At 50.5% G+C, this 18383-nt stretch overlaps 5 protein-coding genes across 5 annotated transcripts; 3 read left to right on the forward strand and 2 right to left on the reverse strand.

The window, feature by feature from the left end:
• Window positions 1–2940: 2940 nt before the first annotated feature.
• CTHT_0067940 (uncharacterized protein) lies at window positions 2941–4203 on the reverse strand (the record flags this gene model as incomplete). Its single annotated transcript, XM_006697022.1, has 2 exons — window positions 2941–3710; window positions 3768–4203. The coding sequence occupies 2 exons, from the start codon at window positions 4201–4203 to the stop codon at window positions 2941–2943; spliced, it is 1206 nt and encodes a 401-aa protein (XP_006697085.1).
• A 3858-nt stretch (window positions 4204–8061) lies between these two features.
• Window positions 8062–10794, forward strand: CTHT_0067950 (uncharacterized protein; the record flags this gene model as incomplete). The annotated part of the gene is made up of 10 exons (XM_006697023.1): window positions 8062–8072; window positions 8452–8623; window positions 8685–8774; window positions 8831–8933; window positions 8990–9083; window positions 9136–9657; window positions 9709–9879; window positions 9943–10192; window positions 10246–10370; window positions 10434–10794. The coding sequence occupies 10 exons, from the start codon at window positions 8062–8064 to the stop codon at window positions 10792–10794; spliced, it is 1899 nt and encodes a 632-aa protein (XP_006697086.1).
• A 738-nt stretch (window positions 10795–11532) lies between these two features.
• On the forward strand, window positions 11533–12667 carry CTHT_0067960 (putative 26S proteasome-associated ubiquitin protein; the record flags this gene model as incomplete). The annotated part of the gene is made up of 3 exons (XM_006697024.1): window positions 11533–11554; window positions 11620–11633; window positions 11705–12667. 3 exons carry the CDS (start codon window positions 11533–11535, stop codon window positions 12665–12667), a joined length of 999 nt encoding a protein of 332 aa, XP_006697087.1.
• Window positions 12668–13387: 720 nt separating this feature from the next.
• On the reverse strand, window positions 13388–14363 carry CTHT_0067970 (60S ribosomal protein uL22; the record flags this gene model as incomplete). The annotated part of the gene is made up of 4 exons (XM_006697025.1): window positions 13388–13546; window positions 13616–13803; window positions 13977–14190; window positions 14361–14363. The coding sequence occupies 4 exons, from the start codon at window positions 14361–14363 to the stop codon at window positions 13388–13390; spliced, it is 564 nt and encodes a 187-aa protein (XP_006697088.1).
• A 526-nt stretch (window positions 14364–14889) lies between these two features.
• On the forward strand, window positions 14890–16456 carry CTHT_0067980 (uncharacterized protein; the record flags this gene model as incomplete). Its single annotated transcript, XM_006697026.1, has 9 exons — window positions 14890–14980; window positions 15182–15245; window positions 15295–15523; window positions 15613–15626; window positions 15679–15823; window positions 15879–15926; window positions 15992–16014; window positions 16076–16120; window positions 16174–16456. 9 exons carry the CDS (start codon window positions 14890–14892, stop codon window positions 16454–16456), a joined length of 942 nt encoding a protein of 313 aa, XP_006697089.1.
• Window positions 16457–18383: the final 1927 nt, after the last annotated feature.

The raw sequence follows: 18383 nt of genomic DNA on the forward strand, positions 1-18383 counted from the left end.
CATAATATCATACTGGCCCATTCGACCGTTACTATGGCTATGGCCCCATTACAGTACACGTTCGCATTCTGAATGCAATTGGGAGATACCCATCCTCCTCACGGGCCATACCGCAATCCTGGCAAACAAACGAGCTCAAAGCCCTCACCATCCGATCTGTTCAGAGGTGGCGACATTGCTCCATGCAGGGTTACTAAAACTTTGCTGCAGGTATCTACCTAGGGAAATTTTTCATAAGATCCATCTATTACTGTCAAAAATTACTCGGCCGACTCATTAACCATATAGTCGCCGAGTTGCTGAGCATTGGCCAGATGATGACGCCATCGCCCTCAAGAAATAATACCTGAACTGCACGAAACGGAATGCCTCTTGCAAGATTCCATTGAGCCCGGTGTATCGAATGTTCCGTAGCGAGACACGGTTGACGGATCGCGTGTCAAATATATTACGTGGGGGAATTCTATCGTCAACCAAGCCTCACCGAGCCTCTATATGTCGCAGACCGAGACCGAGTCGGCCTTGACGCGATGGAATTCTCGCCATTTGGTCTCAGCCCTATGGGCGTTGTAAAGCCGACGATGTTTAACATCGTTTTGGTGGGCCAGCACATTGATCATGCATATCATTATCTGAGCACTTGTTGGCCCTTAGCCGTGTCGGCTGCCCGGATCTCTTGACGTAAACCTTTCGTCGGTCAACCCGCTTCTTCCAACACAGTAGTTCCTACATCTCTGCTCAACACGGTGCAGCTCGCTGTGTCGGCAATTGACACGGGCGTCGCCAATATGTGTGCGGCGGGAGCGCATTGAGGGAGAAGAACGTGCGCAAGCCACACTTCCGAAGGGGCAACTGCACCGGGAGGGGCTTTCCAGAACCGTCGAAGCTCCCCCTTTTTTTATGCGGCCTCCCACACGTGGAATGGGCTTCTGGAAAAAAAACGGATGTGCTTCCATCGTTTTTCGTGTGTTGATCAACGGGCGCCACGCACATGGCTAAGAGTTTGACTTCACTTAGTCAACCTCTGTTCCCGACTTATTTGTACATTATTGATTGAGTCTTGGGCTCAATACAAAGGCAGTTAACCTGGATGCAACATGGTTATGATTACAATGCTGCGTACGCCTTCAAGTTTCCTTTCCCCAGGGGAACCGTAATGCGAGCATGGAGCGTCTCCGGAAGGATCCAACACGTCGGGGAGTCTCGTCTAGTACGACAGGTTTCAGAAACCAGCATCAGTTCAATCACATCGACGAGAACATAACCCCATTCGAGCACACATTGGCTTTTGCTCTCGGAGTTCTTGTCTTGCCGCCCCAGCATCCCCCCTCCCCTTCCCTCCCCTTCTCTCTGCACTATTTACCGATCTTTTGCCCCCAATTTTCTCCCAATTTTCTCATAAGTTAAAACTGGTGAGGATTCAAATTTGGTCCTTGCCGAGAATCCTCCTGGAACTGGAATGGGCGACTGATGCAGTCGATAGGACTCCCGAAATCGGGAATTGGAGAGTAAGTACAGGGTCATGTATTCCTCACTGGGCTGGACATCCGGATAATGTTCCCGTTCTTGTTTGTGATGATTGTGATGACCACATTGTTACAGGGTCCATCCAGTACAACCCAGCTCAAGCACCACTCGCTCCTCATCAGGAAGAGTTTCAAGCGGCGGGAAACCAAACGGTAGGAAACGAGATATCCCCGTCCAGGGAGAATGTTGCCATCAACAGTAGGAACAAGAAGAACAGAGTTTCTGCGCCTTTAACCTGCTCAGGAACTGTGCAACCTACCACCACACCCATGCACCTCCATCTGTTGGTGTGCAAAGATGTGAATGCATCAAAAGCCCCATGCAACCAAAACTTCCTCCCATCGCTACTTCACCCCTGATGCTGCTTGCCTGGATTAACCTTCCCGTGTGTTCCATGGCAGATATCCCACACAACAGCCCGATGTTCTTTCTGTGCGCAGGGGAACTTCATGCTCCTGTGCAGCAAACGAGACAGTGGGCGGTATTTGCGAAACGATTTGTCTGTTGACGCATTGTGTAGAGTAAAACGGACAATCTCGTGGGGGTTGAAGTAGTTCAGTCTCCCGAACCGTGAGATCGAGGGAAAGCAAGGTGTGTGGGAGGGTGTCAGGGAAGGTAGGGAAACCGGTCAGGCTCAAGTCAAATTGTGCCGCTGTCATTGTTGTGTGACGCCGAGAGTGGGATTATATCATGAAATAGGAGGTTTACCCATTTAAGTCAGCTTGTTTCGGTAGTTGTGTGCTTAAGGAGGGTATGCCAGGGTGAGTGATCCTGAGCTGTCATCAGGGAATACTTGGCTGCTGGGATTTGGAGGGGCTGAAGCTTAAGTGTTGATGGAGAGTCTCTCCAGAAACACTTTCCATGCAAATTCAAACGAGGTAGAAAGCCATCGTCATGATAGACATATAGTAAACGTTAGCTACGGCTTAAGTTGCTGTACCATCGAAGGATGAAGCACCATAAATCAGCAAGTTCAGTGTTCGTGTCATCAGTCCTTCAAGTACATCACTTTGTACAGGTATCATTAACAAAGAACAAGTACCTAGTTAACCCGTTTTTCCCAGCAAATCCTGAGCATGTGCTCCTGATCCATGCACCATCCCGGGGTATCAATCATTACCGCCACCTTCCGAAACTCCATCAGAAATAGTAGACAGAAAACCAGAGTAGTTCTCAGGAAACACAACCATTATATACGAACTGGGCATAGTCCCACTATGTTACCATCTTCATAACTTCCTTGATCCGGCTGAGCCGTGATTTCGTGGATCCGGATTTTTGTCGAAATCAAATAGGCGACGTCACGTGACATGGTAGTAGCGCTGCCCATTCTCGTGAAAAGTAATGGATAGACAGACGCTCAATGGCGTCATTCAATTGTTCCGTTTTCTTTCTGTCTCCCTTTTGACAAGATTAGATCACGTTCTGGGCGGGTGCCTTGCCCTTGGAAGAAACCTCGCAGATCTGGCTTAGAGCCTTCTTGTCCAGGGAAGTGAGCCCAGAGACCCGGGAAGCCCTAGCACGAGAACGACGAGCTTCGCGTTCGGCTAGTAGCAAAGCCATAGCCTCCCTCTCATCTTCTCCTTCCTGACTGTAGATGGATTCACGAGCAGGGATGGGAAGAGGCTTGTTGGAGAAATGGATAATCTGCCACTCCGGCGGGGGCTTCCACTGATCGGGATTATAGGCCGAGAAGCGAACGGGGGCGCGCCTGATGAGACGAGGGCCGCGCCTGACCTGAGCGGGGGGACGGGTAGGCGTGTCGGCTCCGGCTTGGGTGAGCTGGGCATTGGGAGGAACGAGGACCTGGCCCCTGCGGATGACGGCATCGGGAGCAGACCACATGGGGTCGGGGACAACAACACCCTGCAGAGTCTGGTACCAGTCGTCGATAAGAGAAGAGGTAGAGCACTCAATCTCAGGGAGAACAGAGAAATGCTGACGGCGATAGGTGACAGGTGTCTGAGGAGTCGCCAGCCTTGATGATTGACTGACCCGGGAGGGAGTCCAAGTCGCATATTTAACAGTATCCAAAGTTGAGTTGACATTTTCGTCAACTGTGATACCCGATTTGGCTACCTGGCCTTGCGTTGCTGGATCATTAAAGGGATTTGCGGTCGTCCCAACTCTTTGAGAGTTAGTAGTGGGAGTGCTGGTTTGGGTTGCCTTCGAGACCATGGATTCTGAAGTACAATGTTAGCTGCTTGAAGACTTCTGCTTATTAGAATGAGCGTAGGTACCTCTATACGACTGATCTAACGACTTCTTGCCAGTCATCTCGGTCTTTGTCGCTAAGGAATCTTTCACGAGCGAAGAAAGGTCCTCTTTCTTATTCGTTTGCCGACGTAAGACGGTCCCAGATGGTCGCGGAGGAAGAGGAGGAGCTGCCTGGGTCGAGCTCTTATGGTTCCAGGTACTGTAATGGTTCTTAGGCGCAGTAGAGATGGTGCTGGAAACTCTGAGACTCTCCGTCTTGTTCGAAGGAACAAAGCTCTTCTTCCAGCCAAACCCTTTGAAGAGACTGGGCGCCTTGATGTCAGAAAACAACGAACTGCGTGTTGCCGGTGCCTCTTGATCAGGTTTGTATGCGCCCTGCTGACGTCGCTCGAGCTCCTTCTTCCTGCGGTGCTCGCCGATGGTCTCCCGGTCGAAGTCTGTCCACTCAAATTCGAACATCTTGACCAGTCAGAAGATTTGCTGGGGGCCGGGTTCTGGGAAATATGCCTCGAGACACAGTTGCCTAGTGTACTTGAACTTTGGTTATCGAATGTGGGATGACCGATTCGAAAACCACAGTTGTTGTGAAAGGGAGAAGGTCTGGAGGAGGAGGGGATGGAGCGCGCAGTAACCTAACTGAGGGAAAAGAGGGGCTAAAGGTTGGGAGAAAAAAACAATTATAATGAGGGGTAGGTCGCTGTAAGTCGCGTAATGGGGGCGACACACAGCGACATGTTCGGTCAGCACGTGCGAGGGCAAGAGCGACTTCTCCAGGAACCCAGGAAAGCGCAACTACCAACAGCAATTGAATCAACAGGAGGGTTCTATGCTCTCCATGAGCAGGGGGGTGTACCGGTCTCCTGGAAGCCTTCCATGCAGTTGCCGCTATCAACTGGCCAGCCATGTAACAGGTTCAGATGGAAAATAAATACGGACGGTTGGCTTCTTACTGAGTTTTACATGACCACAACGAATCTACTGAGGCCCCTGGGGAAAAAATAAGGGGGCCGGGTGAGCTTGGGACTTCCGCCAGCGGTCATGGGCCGAATTCCCTCTCGCAGCGGGGGGATGGACCGCTGCTTCGCCCCCTGTGGAAACAGATGGGAGAATCGACCTCGATAGGAACCTTCCCGATTTGAGCAGACAACCCTGGGATGACAGTTCTCTAAGGCAGCATCTGTGTGACGAAGGATCCGGGAAGTTGCCAGCGCCATGTCTCGGCCGTTACGTGTCCTGCAGTTTGTCATCTGCCTAGTCAAAGTGGAAGCAAAGCTTGTATTTACCCAAGTATCTGAATCGTAGTGAGTGACTTGTGCTTCTGTGGCCCCTTTCTCTTACGTATAAAGCCAGTAGCTGGTCATGTCGTTGACTAATGTTGAGAGAGCGCGTTACATATTTCCGCCTGATGTATCTCTGAGCAGGTATTGCCGTAGGTCAGAAACTATCCAATGTTATGGTGGAAGAGGCTAGTTTTTATTTGGACATATCATAACACTTTAGACATGGACACTAGTGTGGTGCTATTCGAACGGGGTCTTGTGCAAAACTCTGTGTAAAGTGTTCGGCTCAAGCTCCTAAATGTCTTCAAAGACGATTCCTCAAGCATACTGCAATGTAACCGGGATCTTGCAGTTCAAGACCCAGCATGTTGTATCACATAGACTAGAGAGGGATTAAAAAAGCAGTTTGGTCAGTTAGAAGACTTCGCGTTGTTGAGACGAAGGAGAAAGTAATTTTCCACAAAAATTCGTGTAACTTGGATAATAGCATGCCTTTTTCATGCTTATGATCTGATCCTGTCAGAAAACTCAGAGAAGTTTTCTTCAAGGGACTCCGTTGTTGGTTGTGTCAATCCAGACCAAATCATTGGCACAGCTATGCGTGCATAACGCAGACCTTCATTTGAGTAACCAGTCCGATCAAGGATCGCCAACAAGCATTGCACTTACCCTGCTAGCATGGCACCGTCACCAGGGGTAAGCTTTTCAATTGGCTAGACCTAGGTACTTGTATCTTTTTTTGGCAATTGCAATGATTATTACGGAAATATCACTATATTATTTTCTATCTATTAGGGTGTTTGCATTGAATGGTCTAGGTACGAGGATATTTACTGTGACGACTTTGACTTGTGTAATTTTTTATGGAACGGTCGGTTGGTTAGCGCGGGATATGTGCGGGTAGTACTGTAAATGGAAAACTTGGTGATAATGTCAATGATGATGATGATGATGATGATACCTAAGTTACGGAATGGATATTATTAGTTGGTTTGCTGGTACGGGTATGTAGTAGGGGCTACTATGAATGGATAAGGCTAATATGGCGATGGCGATGGCGATGGCGATGGCGATGGCGATGAAGATGGTCATAGTGAGAGCATGGCAACCGACTGTTTGGTGGATGGAGTTCGAAAGTCTAATTGCTTTTGATTAGGTGGGGCTTATGATTCTACAATATGCTCGATTAGAAAAGTGGGGCATATGTGATATCCCAGCTGTAGAGAGCAATGCCTGTTGGCCCAGTGTTATGCCAGTGTCATGACCAACAAGGGGTATCAGGAAAATAAAGCAGGATCAGGCACAAAGGACCAATAGAGGCGCGGTACACGCTGGTCCAAAACGACCAATAAAGGCGAAGAGTCACTAACGAAAGGTCGTCAGAGCCAAAATTACTGATGAAGAAAAGCCATTAGTAGCAGAAACAAGGACGGATCATCTGTAAATAATGTAAATAGATGTTTTCGCGAGAGAAGGGGAGGAAAAATTTCCCAGTCAGCAATACAAAAGGTTGTCCAAACTGGTGACCGCAGTGCTTCAGAGTCTCGTGTAAGAACTCCTGTCTCTCAGATCCATAAGCCTTGAACTAACTCCGAACCCATTTCAGGAAGGCTAGCTGGATTGTCACACACTGCCTTTTTTTAGCTGTGAGTGCAATGCTAGTATGGCGGTGATATGCTTATGTAATGTCGGATTTTGCCACTATGGTAAACATTATCTGGATCAGGAAGATCGTTTTAACAAGTTGCCTGACTCAATGCTTTGTTGATAGTAATGTTACTCCTCACTGACTTCGACAATTATCAGTTGCCAGTAGTTGTGTGGGCTGCTTAGAACATAACTAAAAATAAGCTCCAGCATCTTATTATCTGAAACCCAACTAATTTTCCTTTATTGTCCTCAAAAATCATTCACTTGGCCAGTTCAAATCCCAGATGGAGTTGGACTAGCTGAACCCAATCACGAGGGACGTCCCTACAATCCCTGTCTACCAAGAACGGTACTGGCAGTTGAAAGCCCCACACCGACCAACCCAGCTCCTCCTGCCGAAACAGACCTTGGTCATCCGATCGGTCGGCTCCACCCATGTGGTTGCCAAGACGGAAGCCGTTGAGCCTCTGTCGATCAGTTGATGCTTGCACATCCATGCCACACAGCGCATATGCTTTGCTGGCTAGGCTCATGGATCCACTCCAATCTGGTCTCGGTGTGTTCTTAATAGGTTCGCTCTATCACTTTGCTGAACAAGTTCCTTCTGGCGTTATAATTCCCCCTTTAACTTTTAGAACAAGGGACAAATAGTCTCTTCTCTCTGAACTCAAAGATGCTCCTGTTTAGCTTGACATTGCCAAGAGATCCTTGGACAAACTGGACATGGAGCATATTCTGATTCTGAACGAAGACTCGCGTTCTTTGCTGACCAGATGCCAGCATGCACATTAAAAACTGGGGGTCAAGGACTCTTCCAATAACTCATCAGGCTTGGCTATTGAGCAGCAAGTCTTTAGCCATAAAAGGCTGAAATTTGCCTTCAATTGAGGGTCCGTTGACAAAGGGAAGAGATGAGATGTTTTGTGGTAATTGGCACGCAGTCAATTGTTCAAAATGTTTTTCACAACGGAATGTGTGAGATCCTTATACCCGTAATTCACATATGACTTTTGTTTCTCAAGAAGTTCGGATGGACTGAAACTGCTTTTGAGAATTCGCGCATCAACAGAATAAGAACTCTTTTAGCACTATGCTCTGTTATACTGTACACGGTTTTCGTCCCGACCACGTCCAGCCGCACATTCAGTGATCCTTTGCCCCTTCACGTTTGAGGTATTCTGCTGCCGCTTATCACTCCCCCGTTTGGGAATTGTTGCCTTGCAGCCTCCTTCCAACCCTTCCTCCTCAACACAAGAGTCTCCGCGGCCTGAGAAAAATTGTTCAGAGGAACTTTGTCTGCTCCCTCTCTACGCCATTCCACACCTTGCAGGTCAGAATCTTCGCCTCACAGACGTCGCCAACATTAATGGCACTGCATCCTGCTAAAATGGCAACCAAGTATGACTTCCCGCACACTTTTTTAAATCTCAGCTACAGATGTCATATATGTCAGTAGCTTCCTGTTGTGTCCAACATTGCTACCCGAGGGCACCTTTGTGTTGCTCTCCCGGCTTTGTCATTCGTCGGCTTAGCTGGACGAGGCCAGCTGAACCTTGGTTTCTGATGGTGACAGATCTGCTTCAGAGTATGACAACAGCATGTTAAGTCGAGTCGTGTTTTGCCTTTGTCTCTTCTGGAGGTGGAAAGTCAAGTTCATGCAGTGGTGCCTCGATACATCTCCCTCAGCTGGATTCTCAGCCGCGCAGTGGCAATGTTTCGTTTTATTTCTTCATTCAGAGAGCTTTTCTGTTAACAGGAATGCTAACGATCGCTGCAGTGAGGAAATTGAAATGTGCTCAGTGAGCCAGGAGCCAGGTTCTACCCGGGGACCCGAAAATGCTCGTCAATCTGCCCCATCCGGTCGGTACCAGAACACCGTCAAGCGCCTGAATGATGCGGTCGCCAAGTCTGTTGTCGGCTACCTGTTCCGTCTCGATGGGAGCGGTCATGTGAGTCGCTCTTCGCTATTGTCGGGAACAACAAGAATGGCTAACTCTCCTGCCACTTCAGCCGAAGCAAATTGAGGGGACCGCCTTTTCGACGGAGTTGCGTGCTGGACTGACCACTTTCGCGACGATGGCGTATATCATCGCTGTTAATGTTGGTTACACCATTTCAAGTGCAAAAGAGTACTTGGAAATGTTGACAAGACACAGTCGGCGATTCTCGCGGTTACCGGCTATGGTTGTCACTGCAAGATGCCGCTCGATCAGAACGGAAAATGTGGTAATGACACTGAGTGGACCAAATGCTATGAGGGTAGGACAAATGTTGGCATTCTTGAGGATAAATTTTTGGTGCTAACAGTCCAACAGAGGTTCGACTGGATCTTATTACTGCCTCGGCTGCTCTCGCGGGGCTTTCAAGTATCCTGTTTGGTCTTTTCACCAACTTGCCTGTTTGTCTTGGGTGAGTGATCCGACTGGCATTACAATCAAACCTGATACTGACACATTCCCAGCCCAGGTGTTGGTCTTAACGCGTACTTTGCCTACCAAGTTGTCGGCGTCAAGGGCACCGGCCCTGTCGACTACCGTATTGCCCTCACAGCTGTCTTCATCGAGGGCTGTATCTTCTTATTCCTGGCCTTGACAGGTCTGCGCCATTGGCTTGTAAAGATCATTCCCATCTGCATCAAGATCGCTAGTGCTGCGGGCATCGGCTTGTTCTTGATCTTGGTCGGCATGTCGTACCAGTCCGGCTTGGGTCTTGTTACAGGAGCTACCGCGGCCCCTCTGACAATTAGCGGTTGTCCAGAGCATCTCCGCAATGAAGCTGGAATTTGTGCCAGTGGTATCATGTCGGACCCAAAGGCAAGTTTCATTATTCCTCGTTCTCCAAAGGTTTATAGATCAGGAATAACATGTCTGCAGATGTGGCTAGGCATCGTCTTCGGCGGCCTTCTTACGGGCCTGCTCTTGATCTTCCATGTAAAGGCAGCGATCCTCATCGGTATCGCAATTGTGTCCATTATGTCATGGCCGTAAGTAACACCGGTATCGCTGATGCGAGAATGCCTCCTGACAGCTTCCAGGCGCGGCACCTCCTTCACCTATTTCCCCTACACTGCCGAGGGCGATAATCGCTTTAACTTCTTCCGCAAGGTTGTCTACTTCCACCCAATCAAGCACACGCTGGCACAGCAGCAGTGGGACCTCAGCGGCGGCAACGGGCAGCATTTCGCCCTGGCGCTGTTTACCTTCCTGTACGTTGATATCATCGATGCCACGGCGACGTTGTACACGATGGCACGTTTCTGTTCGCGTAGCCACAAAGGTGAACGTGACTTCCCCCGGTCGACTGTCGCTTTTTCTGTCGATGCAGTTTGCATCAGCATTGGATCGCTGTTTGGCTGCTCGCCTGTCACCACTTTCGTCGAGAGCGCTGCTGGGATTGCCGAGGGCGGACGCACTGGTCTGACAGCTGTTACCACGGGGGTCTGCTTCTTGATCGCCATGTTTTTTGCCCCGATCTTCGCGTCCATCCCGCCCTGGGCAACTGGGGGTACATTAATTCTGGTAAGCTCCAGGCAGGATACGTGTTGTCTGGCGATTGCTAAGTTGCTGTACAGGTCGGTTGCATGATGATTCGACAGATTAGCCAACTTAACTGGAGCTATGTCGGCGATGCGATCCCCTCAATGGTGACCCTCACATTCATCCCCTTCAGCTTCAGTGTTGCCTATGGCATCATTGCGTAAGTTTGCTTGTTACAGCTCGACCCTCAGCCGAATGCTAACCGGACAACCGACAATACCAGAGGTCTGTTCACCTACGTGACCATCAACGGCGCCATCTGGCTGATCATGAAGCTGTCTCGAGGGAAGATTGCCCCGCCTGACTACGACAGAAAGGAATATTGGTCCTGGAAGCTGGCCAAGGGAAACAAACCGTGGATTTTCCAGGTGATCCAGCGGCTCATCTACTCAATCAAGACCCGGCGTGAGGGTAGCCAGCGGAACAGGAACCCTTCCATTCCTCTGAGCTCTGGAGATGAAGCCTCGGAGCACGCTCATGATGTTCACAATGACCATAACGGCATTTCTCGGGACGAACCTCACACTCTGGAGAAGACCGGATCTGGTGGCTCATTTGGTCAATTCATCCGTGACCGTCACTGAGCAGTAACACTGCCAACAACTCCACGGCCAATCAACAGGTCGTCTGCAACGGGGAAATATATAGTCCGTCAATGGTGAAAAGGAGTCATAACCGAGGAATTAGGTAGGAGCTTCTTCGTTGCCAGTGTGACTCAAAAGAATGGGCGTTATGGAGACTCTAGAGCAGACATTTGCTCGTAAGTTGTAAATTACAGTTGCATTGTGTGGACGGGGTATGTAAACCCTAAGAATTTGTCCAGGAGCTTGCTTATACTGTATCTAGCTGGGATGACAGGAAGAGTTGTACTCTTTTAAGTACGTCAGCCATGTAATCTCAGCCAAATGCTGGGAATAGATAGCTGGCAAAGGGTGCTTGGGGTAGGGCCAAACTCGTCAGCTGTTGACGGCTGTCGCCACAGGCCGGCCCCGGGCCCCACTAGAAGCCCATTCCTTATCTTATCAATCGACAGGCAGCTAACGGGCTGCATCATTGCCTTGCACAGTAAGGTGGTTTCTTGGTGAAGTTGGAACCCAGCACGCCCAAGAAATTTCCATTTTACTTTAGGGATTGGAGCAGGAAGCTTTCAGTGCATCTGCTTCCTCGTGTCAAGCCCTCAAAGCTTGAAACTGGACCATTGACGCCATAATTTGTTCTACGTCGCTCTCCCCGCCACATTAGCAAATTGGTATTTGTGCCCAGGCAACACCAAAAAGCACTTTACAAAACGAAGACCGCAGAGCGGTTCAACCAACACTAAGATGAGTGGCGGTTGGAACACGAGTATGTCCCTACAGCTATTCAACCTACTGTCGTGTGGTATCCGTTTGCTAACTAACAAACTACAGTCGAGTCAGACGCAGTATGCTCATCTTCCAATGATGCTATCCTAGCCGTTTGTTTGAGCTTCGGAGCTAACGGGTGACAAACCAGGGTGTCTTTACCTTCTTGCTCGATAATCTCGGCGTCAAAGGCGTGCAATGCGAGGAGCTCCTGACGCTCGATCCTGATGCTCTCGCGCAGCTCTATCCCGTATATGGCGTCATCTTTCTCTTCAAGTTCCCGACCGATGCTCCCTACCATGCAGGCGACAAACCACACGACGGTACCTTTGACCAAGATGCAGCCGAGCGGCTCTTCTTCGCCGCGCAAACAATCCAAAACGCCTGCGGTACACAAGCTCTGCTAAGCGTGCTACTCAACAAAACGGGCGACGACGAGGCGACCAGCTCTGACAAGCAGGCTACCACAATCGACATCGGCCCAGTGCTGAGCGACTTCCGCGAATTCACCATGGCGTTGCCGCCGGAGTACCGCGGCGAGGCGTTGTCCAACTCTGAGCTGATCCGCAGCGTGCACAACAGCTTCGCGCGCAGCAGCCCTTTCGTCGACGAGACTGGTCCGCGGCCGGACGAAGCTGACCCTGATGCCTTCCACTTCGTCGCCTACACACCAATCAACGGCGTTCTGTACGAGCTTGATGGCCTGCAGCCGGCACCCATCAGCCACGGGCCCTGCACGCAGGAGAGCTTCCCCACGAAGGTGATGGAGGTGCTACAGCGGCGCATCGCACGCTACAGCGCGACCGAGATTCGCTTCAATCTGCTGGCACTGGTGCGCGACCTGCGCGAGCGCGCCCGCGAGATCGGCGATTTCGAGATGCTGGAGCGCGAGGAGCGGAAGCGCCGCGACTGGCAGTTTGAGAACGCGCTGCGGCGGCATAACTTTGTGGGGTTCGCTGGTGAGGTGCTCAAGGGTGTGGTCGCGACCAAGTTGAAGCAGGAGGGCGCGTACGAGAAGTGGATCGAACAAGGTAAAGAGAGAATGAGGAGGAGGATAGAAGAACGGAAGAAGGCAGGCGGGGGCGGCGGAGAGGATGTTGAGATGGCGGGGTAGTGTCCTTGAGTGGACAGGGGGGTTGGCGACGGTGACGACAGGGCTAAGCCGGCGGGGAAAGTTGAATGCTTTCGCTGCTGTCTTCATGGGAGTGGACCCCTCCCCCCCCTTAAAAAAAAACAAGATGTCGGCTCACCCTCTGCCTTGATCCAAACACTTACTGCCTAGAAACTAATCGACAATCAAGGTTCACATGCGGATGCGCTTGTGTAGGACCAGGTCATGTTTAACGTTCCCAGACCATGTGTCTGCGTGCCGCGTTGAAAACCAGATCCTCTGTGGCAGCCCAGCCAGTAACTCTATCTGGGAAGGGTCCTGTGATAAATGTGCTTCCAGCCACGCAGAGGCCAAGCCAGGACTCAAATCATTGCAACTGAGTCTTAATACAAACACTTCACAACACGATAGGTACGAATGACCGAACGGCAGCTTTCTTCCTCTATGATGGAAACGGCGTGCGGCCGCGGACCTGGGAAAGGCAGTATGTTAACCGGTGTTTCGGTTGTGTGCGCCCATTTCCCATCCAGCCCAGTATACACGGCATGACCCTCGATGATGATGTATTGAGTATTCGCGATAACCGACTCCCATTTTTCCTCTGGAATCGTAGCCTTGAGACCCGAAAAACAATGCCATGCTCGCGTACACCGTTCCGGAAGAAAAGTTAAGCCCTCAGTCAAAAGATTCCCCGCTTCCCCGCTCAACTAGCAGCCCCGAGTTTCAAGCAGCAGTCAGAGCCCGGCGAATGCGGACACCGCGCTGCCTGGAAGAGAGGTGAGACTCGACGTCACGGACAACAGCCTCGGACTTCTGGACAGTCTCCTCGGCCTCAGTGAGGATGAGCTCAATGTGGCAAGGGTTGGACATGTAGGGGTTGATCTGTGCCATTGTTAGCTCTCTCTACGAGTTCCCGTGTGGTGGTGCCAATATGGGTTTCGGAGAACGTACGCGACCGTGGGCACGGTATGTCCGGCGGCGCTGCTTGGGAGCCTGATTAACCTGGATATGCTTGATGATGAGGTTGCCGGTATCGAGGCCCTTGGCATCAGCATTGGCCTCAGCATTCTTGAGAAGGCCGATAAGGAACTGAGCCGACTTCACGGGCCAGCGAGCGCGGGAGACACCCCACTGCTTGCCTATATTCCAAATCCGTCAGTCTTATCCTTCCAGCTAGAACAGCTGCCTTCCCATCTCATGATGCCCCTCGTTTATGTTGAATCTTATCCACATCACCCTTTTCATGCCCTTTTGACCACTTCTTCCAAGTCCTCTAAAGCTCTTCATGGGATTGCGACGTTTCGACTCGTACCTTGAGCGGTCCGGCCGGTAGAACCAGCATAGCGGCGCATGGGGACGGCCTCCTTCTTGTCAATGACGTTCTGGAGGAACGTCAGAGCGCGCTGCAGCTTCCAGCCGTTGATGGCCTGGGCGGTCTCGCGGGTGTTCTTGAACGAGACGCGGAGGTACGACCCGCGGGCGCGAGCCGACTTCGTCGGGGCAATTTCAGTCGCAGCGTACCGAACCTGAATTTCCCATTTCCAGTCAGCCTGGGCCCCTACACAGGATTTAACATTGCCCGCAGCCAATCTGCCATAAATCCCCCATCCAACCCTCGATATCGAGTAGCAGAATGTCTCTAAAACCGGTTTTTTGGCAATTCGATGTTGACACGGGTTTCGTAAGGGTGACTGACCATCTTGACTGCTTGTCGATGCGAGGGCGGAATCGACCGACTTTGGGTTTGCGAGATGATGGTGGTTCGAAATTTTGGCGCCAAATCCGATTTTCGCGATTAGGGCTCTGTGGGCACTGGATGATTGGCCTGTGCGGACGAATTTGGCCTCAGGCATCAGCCGGCCTGGTTGGTACGCAGCCGAGAAACAGGGAATCTATCGATAGGTGTATTAACAGCTAAGCGTGGAAATCACTGCATTTTATGCTAAGGATTCCAACTGGTGGAGCCGCGGCTGAGGACTGGCCACTCATAGCACGGGACCAAGCCCCAGCCGTGCAGCGGCTTCGAACATGGCCCCGCTTTTTTTTCTGACTTCCAGAAATTTTGCATCCAGCTCCAGTCGTCCAAGCTTCTTGACGAAAGTTGAACACGAGCGTCGCGTATTTGCACCCATTGTGTCTCAACGGTCAACTCGCGCAACGCAGCACAATCGGTGCAGACACTTCATTGCATTCTAAACAACAGACCATCTCATTAATCGGTCACAATGGGCTTTGAGCGCGGTGGTAGAGGCGGTGGTCGCGGTGGTGCTGCTGCTCGTGGTGGCCGTGGCGGCGCGAGGGGTGGTCGTGGTGGTCGTAAGTCGCCCATGTGCTATCTACTTTTGGTCTACAGCGGATCCGATCTCAAAATGTTGTTGGTTTTGTCAATTTGTCGATACCGTGGTTCGGATTATGAACAATCGTTTGCGGCCCGTCCAGCTCTGCGTCGCTGAGTCGCGTCCTCTGCTTTGAACTGTTTTCCACGGGATAGAGACAGGCGCTAACAGTTTTCATCAGCTGCCGGTCGTGGCGGTCCTGCTGGCCGTGGCCGTGGTGGTCCCGCTGGTCGCGGTCGTGGAGGGTATGCGTTAATCCTATCCGTTTCAGAGTCACCCGTTTCTAATTCATAGACGCAGTGGTCGTGGCGGCAAGCCCAAGGCGAAGGGCGCCAAGGCCGGCAAGAAGGTCATTGTCGAGCCTCATCGTCACAAGGGCGTCTTCGTCGCTCGAGGCGGCAAGGAGGACCTTCTTTGCACTGCCAACCTAGTCCCTGGCGAGTCTGTCTATGGCGAGAAGCGCATCTCTGTTGAGACTCCTGGCAGCGGCCCCGATGCCGTTGCTACCAAGACTGAGTACCGCGTAAGTCTTCACCCCTGATGCCCATCCGCTTGCACAAGGGCAATTATGACTACAAATCATTGGAACATGACAAGGCTAACACCCCTTAGATCTGGAATCCTTTGTTAGTACACCCCTCTTCCCATCTACTTATTCAATTACTGACGACATATCAGCCGGAGCAAGCTTGCAGCTGGTATCCTCGGTGGCCTGGAGACTATCTACATGAAGCCAGGCTCTAAGGTTCTGTATCTGGGTGCTGCCTCTGGTACCTCTGTCTCCCACGTCGCTGACATCGTCGGTCCTACCGGAGCTGTCTATGTATGTCTTAGGTCCCCCGTTGTTGGACACCCACACTCTAACTGCAATGACTTAGGCTGTCGAGTTCTCTCACCGTTCGGGCCGTGACCTGATCAACATGGCGGTATGTCTATTGAAACCTATTTCCCCTTTGCGATTCAAGTAGGAACACTGCTAACTTGTATCTAGACCCGCCGCACGAACGTCATCCCGTAAGACTTGCTGTTTGACTCTTATAGTGAGAAGTTCTCATGCTTACATCTTCTCTTACAGGATTGTTGAGGATGCTCGTAAGCCTATGGCTTACCGTATGCTTGTGTAAGTGGCACTCCTTGACTAGATAACTTGGATTGCTTACTGATCAATTGCAGCCCCATGGTCGACGTCATCTTTGCCGACGTTGCTCAGCCTGATCAGGCCAGAATTGTTGGCATCAACGCCCGTCTCTTCCTTAAGCAGGGTGGTGGTCTTCTGATCTCCATCAAGGCTAGCTGCATTGACAGCACGGCTCCTCCTGAGCAAGTCTTTGCCAGCGAAGTCCAGAAGCTGCGTGAGGACAAGTTCTTCCCCAAGGAGCAGCTTACCCTCGAGCCCTATGAGCGTGATCACGCAATGGTGTCATGCGTCTACTTGCAGAAAGAATTTGAGGGTTAATGTTGAGCGATCAGATTCTGATATCGTTCTTGGCTCTCTTAGGGCATTCTCATATTGGTTGGTGTTCAACTGGATGGTTTGCTTGATCGTGGACGGCGAATGGCGTTTTTGGGACTTGTTTTATGAGCATATGTGACTAGTAACGGGAAATCGTCATCTAATCATCCTGTCACTGCTGCTCCGGAGCTCTTCTCATATCGTCCACAGCACAGTTGTTGTCGGTCAGCCCTCACGAGGCAATATCTACGGCAGGGGTGGGAATGAAATGCTGACATAGCTCTCCCAGATGGTTGTATGGCCAAAGATTTAAGGTTGTGGGAATTCACTGTGCACCACCTCGCAGTAACATAACACAGTTACTCTTTTTCCTAGCCTAACCTTTACCCACGCTGTAATATGTGTTTCTCTGCAAGCCTCTGCACACTGGGTGTATTCTCTGATTCTAGTCTATTAGCTCAGGGTTATTTCAGATTACAGCGACTCCTGACTCATCCGCTGCTACGGCAGCCTTAAGAAATGCCTGGCTAACACCGGTCTAGTGGTTCTTTAGGCTTCCGAAAGTGTTATAGACAACATGACGGTGTACTACTCCATGGCGATGCGTGTAACAGTTTGTGGTACAGCAAGCTTTACATTACTGAGCTCTTCGGAGCTTGCTCATCTAACAATATCCTCTGTGTTATCCAAGCGAAACAAAGCGGCACGAAGGATGGGGCAACAAAAGTCTGGATCTTGCCACCTCCTGAGAAGTCGGCGCCTATGCACAGGATGATATCAGCCCGCTGTTGCTCGTTAATCGACCGCATATTTGCAACATAAGGCGAATCGCCCAAGGGACGTCTTCACTCAACATCAGTTAGATACTTGAATTGCGACTTGCGAAGTGCACTAGCTACAAGCCTCACTTAACATTCTCTCACCACCATCCAAGAATTATTGTTTCTATTCTTGTTTCCAAGACACTGAACTACACCAAAACCATTGGATACCCGAATTTCAAGACACATCCACGCCTCTTAGGGCTGATCCAATGCTTCCCCCCTAATTTAGGCCTTATTGATTAGTATCAGGAAGAGTGACTATTGGTGCCATCTAGGCAAGGACAAGTAGACTGTTGTTAAACCAAGAAATCACAGTGGTAACAGGAGTCAGGGGTTTGTGATGCTTATTGTCTACAATTTCACTCTTTGCCCTTTTTCCTATGAGTTCACCGACGCCCTTGAGCCACGTGTGCAATACAGAGGGACAACTGTTGTGGTGCCCAACATTGAAGATGGATGGCAATTGTAACTCGCCCAATTTATTAACTCGACGACGCAGCTGCTTTCACCTTCTCTGCCTGATGAATGTCAGCACAGCAGAGAGAGTATTTTAAAGGCAAGGAGAGCTTGTCACTAAACTGTCTTCCCTACCAAAGGTTCTGTTAAGTAAGGCTTGAAACAGACGTCTGAGACAGATGAGATGCCATGTGATTCTAAAATTGCTGAGTATGACCACTAGAAACATGTCTTATCTTGGATTACACATCCTGTAGGTACCTACCTTATGTCATGAACAGGTCTGTGTTTGTACCTACCATATGGATGCATTTGTAACAGGCAGCAGGATTATTCACACTGGGTGCCCTAGGACAAAACATAAGAATTGTCCTCAAGTGCCTCACATCTCGGAAGAACCTCATACCTCAGGGTGCTGGTTCAGCAGCGATATTTCGTACGATTATCCATCATGCACTAGTGTACTACATTGCATTTCTCCTCCAGGCGGGGTAGAGTGTTGTTGAAAAAGCACGTTCCGAATTCAACCGCCAGTGACCAACATTTGACCTTGCGTCTATCCCACGCTCTTACGGTGGTGAACAAAAACAAGTTGGTCGGCGAGTCCGCGACCAAACCTGCAGCACCTCATCTCGGGTGCCGGCTTCTCC

This window comes from Thermochaetoides thermophila (assembly GCF_000221225.1).
Source record: "Thermochaetoides thermophila DSM 1495 unplaced genomic scaffold scf7180000011822, whole genome shotgun sequence".
In the NCBI taxonomy this organism is placed as follows: Eukaryota; Fungi; Ascomycota; class Sordariomycetes; order Sordariales; family Chaetomiaceae; genus Thermochaetoides; species Thermochaetoides thermophila.